The sequence below is a fragment of the Lactuca saligna genome, chromosome 8, assembly GCF_052625555.1.
Source record: "Lactuca saligna cultivar CGN05327 chromosome 8, ASM5262555v1, whole genome shotgun sequence".
NCBI classification, from domain to species: domain Eukaryota; kingdom Viridiplantae; phylum Streptophyta; class Magnoliopsida; order Asterales; family Asteraceae; genus Lactuca; species Lactuca saligna.
The window spans coordinates 201861479-201863369 of record NC_136424.1 but is presented as its reverse complement, the minus strand read 5'-3'; the positions used below and the strand labels follow the sequence as shown (position 1 = coordinate 201863369).

Here is a 1891-nt window from a genome sequence, read left to right as displayed (position 1 = left end):
AATAGTATTACAAGCTATCTAGACACATTTAAACGCTTCAAAAGGATCATTGCGTTAATTTCACAACCAACTAGTGACAATACCAATGATTAATAATAATAATAATAATAATAGCAATAATAATAGCAATCCCAGAAAACATTCATCTTCTTCTTCATATCTATACATCTCCTTCTGCTCCTTCTCTTCATCATCACCATCATCGATCTAGGTGAGAAGATCATTCACCCAGTTAAGATCCGGACCACCACTTGAGCTCTCATTGACGGACCTCTCTTCATTGAGGTTGTTCATGCCCGGGAAACCACGACTTGACCCGGATGCACACGGGGACATTGTCGAAGGAGAGAAAACAAAAAATGACTGTCGATCATCACTACCAGCGAAAGAATCCATCCACATCGGGTTCGTATTCTGAGCTTGATCAATTGCATTCATATTCATAGCCTTCATAGAGTGCATGAGTTCTTTTATCGACTGAGAAGCTATGAGTTCGTTCATGGAATCTCTGTAGTTTCCGAGTTGAGCCATTCCAGATGACTCCGTGCGGCTTAACCTGTCAGAAAAACGGGACACCGGAGAAAACCCAACTCCCGGCAGCGCCGTGGAGAATGGAGGCGAAGAAGGTGGAGACAGTTTGTCTAGATCGAGAATCGAGGTTGGGGAATTTGAGTGATGGGTACCTGGATGACAGCGACAGTGAACACAATGGCCGGAGTTTCCATGCTTTTTCGGCGAGTCAACCGTCTCAACCGGCAGCGATCGGAGCTGTTTAGGAGTATGTGCAAAAAAGCAGATCTTCCGCTGACAATTCTTGCCATCTTTGCAGGCTTCAGTACGATAGCGAGAAGGATGAAGCCAGCACTCAAAAACCCCATGAGCAAACTCACAGCTATCTCCACGGCTACAACTTCCCCGGCGAAAATCCGCACACACAATACCAGAATAACTGAACCGACGGGGGCACCTCCGGCGAGCCTTTTCACCAGGGTGAGCGAAGGGGCAGTCAGTCCAGTCATGCGATCTGCTACGAGTACACTTCCGAATCTTGAACTCGTACATCCGAAATTCTTCAGAAGAATAGGGATCAGAGTCATCATCTTGACCAGAATTGTAAGGGAGAAATTTCTGGAGTAGGGTTTCCTCCGGAAGGACTCTAGGGGAGTCATTTTGTTGGTGTAGGAGCTGATTGTACATATCCATGGATTGTTCGGAAGATAAAGCTGCAAGTCGACGACTGAGAAGCTTGCGAGGAGGGATGTCGAGGTCTCGGAAGGATTTCTTGCTGGCGAGGTACAGTTGGTGAGCGGACTGAAACTTGTGTTCTTGTTCTGAACAAACATTATCCATGATCCCTTTCTCTTTTTATTCTTTTGGGAATTGTGTGTATGTTTATGTGGGGAGAGAAGGATAGAGAGAAATAGAGGGATCAGGTGGTAATGGAAGACATTAAAGAGATGGTTGATGAGGAAGGAAAGAAGCAAAACGGGGGCGATATATAGGTGGTTTCTGGTTTGGGAAAGATCGAGAGAAGGATGATGACGAGAGGGGAGGGATGACGAGGATAAACTGAGGTGTGGAGAAACGACTGCGTGGCAGAATAGTATTAGAGCTAGGCATGCAGAGTTGTATATGTGGCAGCTCGACGAAGAGGTTCTTTACATGCAGATCTATGTCTCTCTCTCTCTCCTCTCTCCTCTCTCTAACACACAACTAAAATTTAGTAATATTCAGTTCACTTCTTTAGTTTTGCTATTCTGACTTGTAGTAGCATCGTGTCACCAATACTATTATTTCCTTTATTTTTAAAGATTTTTATAACATTTTCAACGAACTTTTTCACATTTTCTATAAAATATTGATACGTTATTTTTTTATTTGTTGAGTCACA

At 43.8% G+C, this 1891-nt stretch overlaps 1 protein-coding gene across 1 annotated transcript; it reads right to left on the bottom strand.

Annotated features, from left to right (window-relative positions):
- Window positions 1-207: 207 nt before the first annotated feature.
- On the bottom strand, window positions 208-1350 carry LOC145010439 (zinc finger CCCH domain-containing protein 2-like). The gene has a single exon (XM_078968979.1). The coding sequence runs from the start codon at window positions 1348-1350 to the stop codon at window positions 208-210; it is 1143 nt and encodes a 380-aa protein (XP_078825105.1).
- Between the last annotated feature and the right edge of the window lie 541 nt (window positions 1351-1891).

Bases quoted from the DNA above. Each gene is read 5' to 3' on its own strand.
- LOC145010439 (XM_078968979.1), bottom strand. From the start codon at position 1,350: ATGGATAATGTTTGTTCAGAACAAGAACACAAGTTTCAGTCCGCTCAC.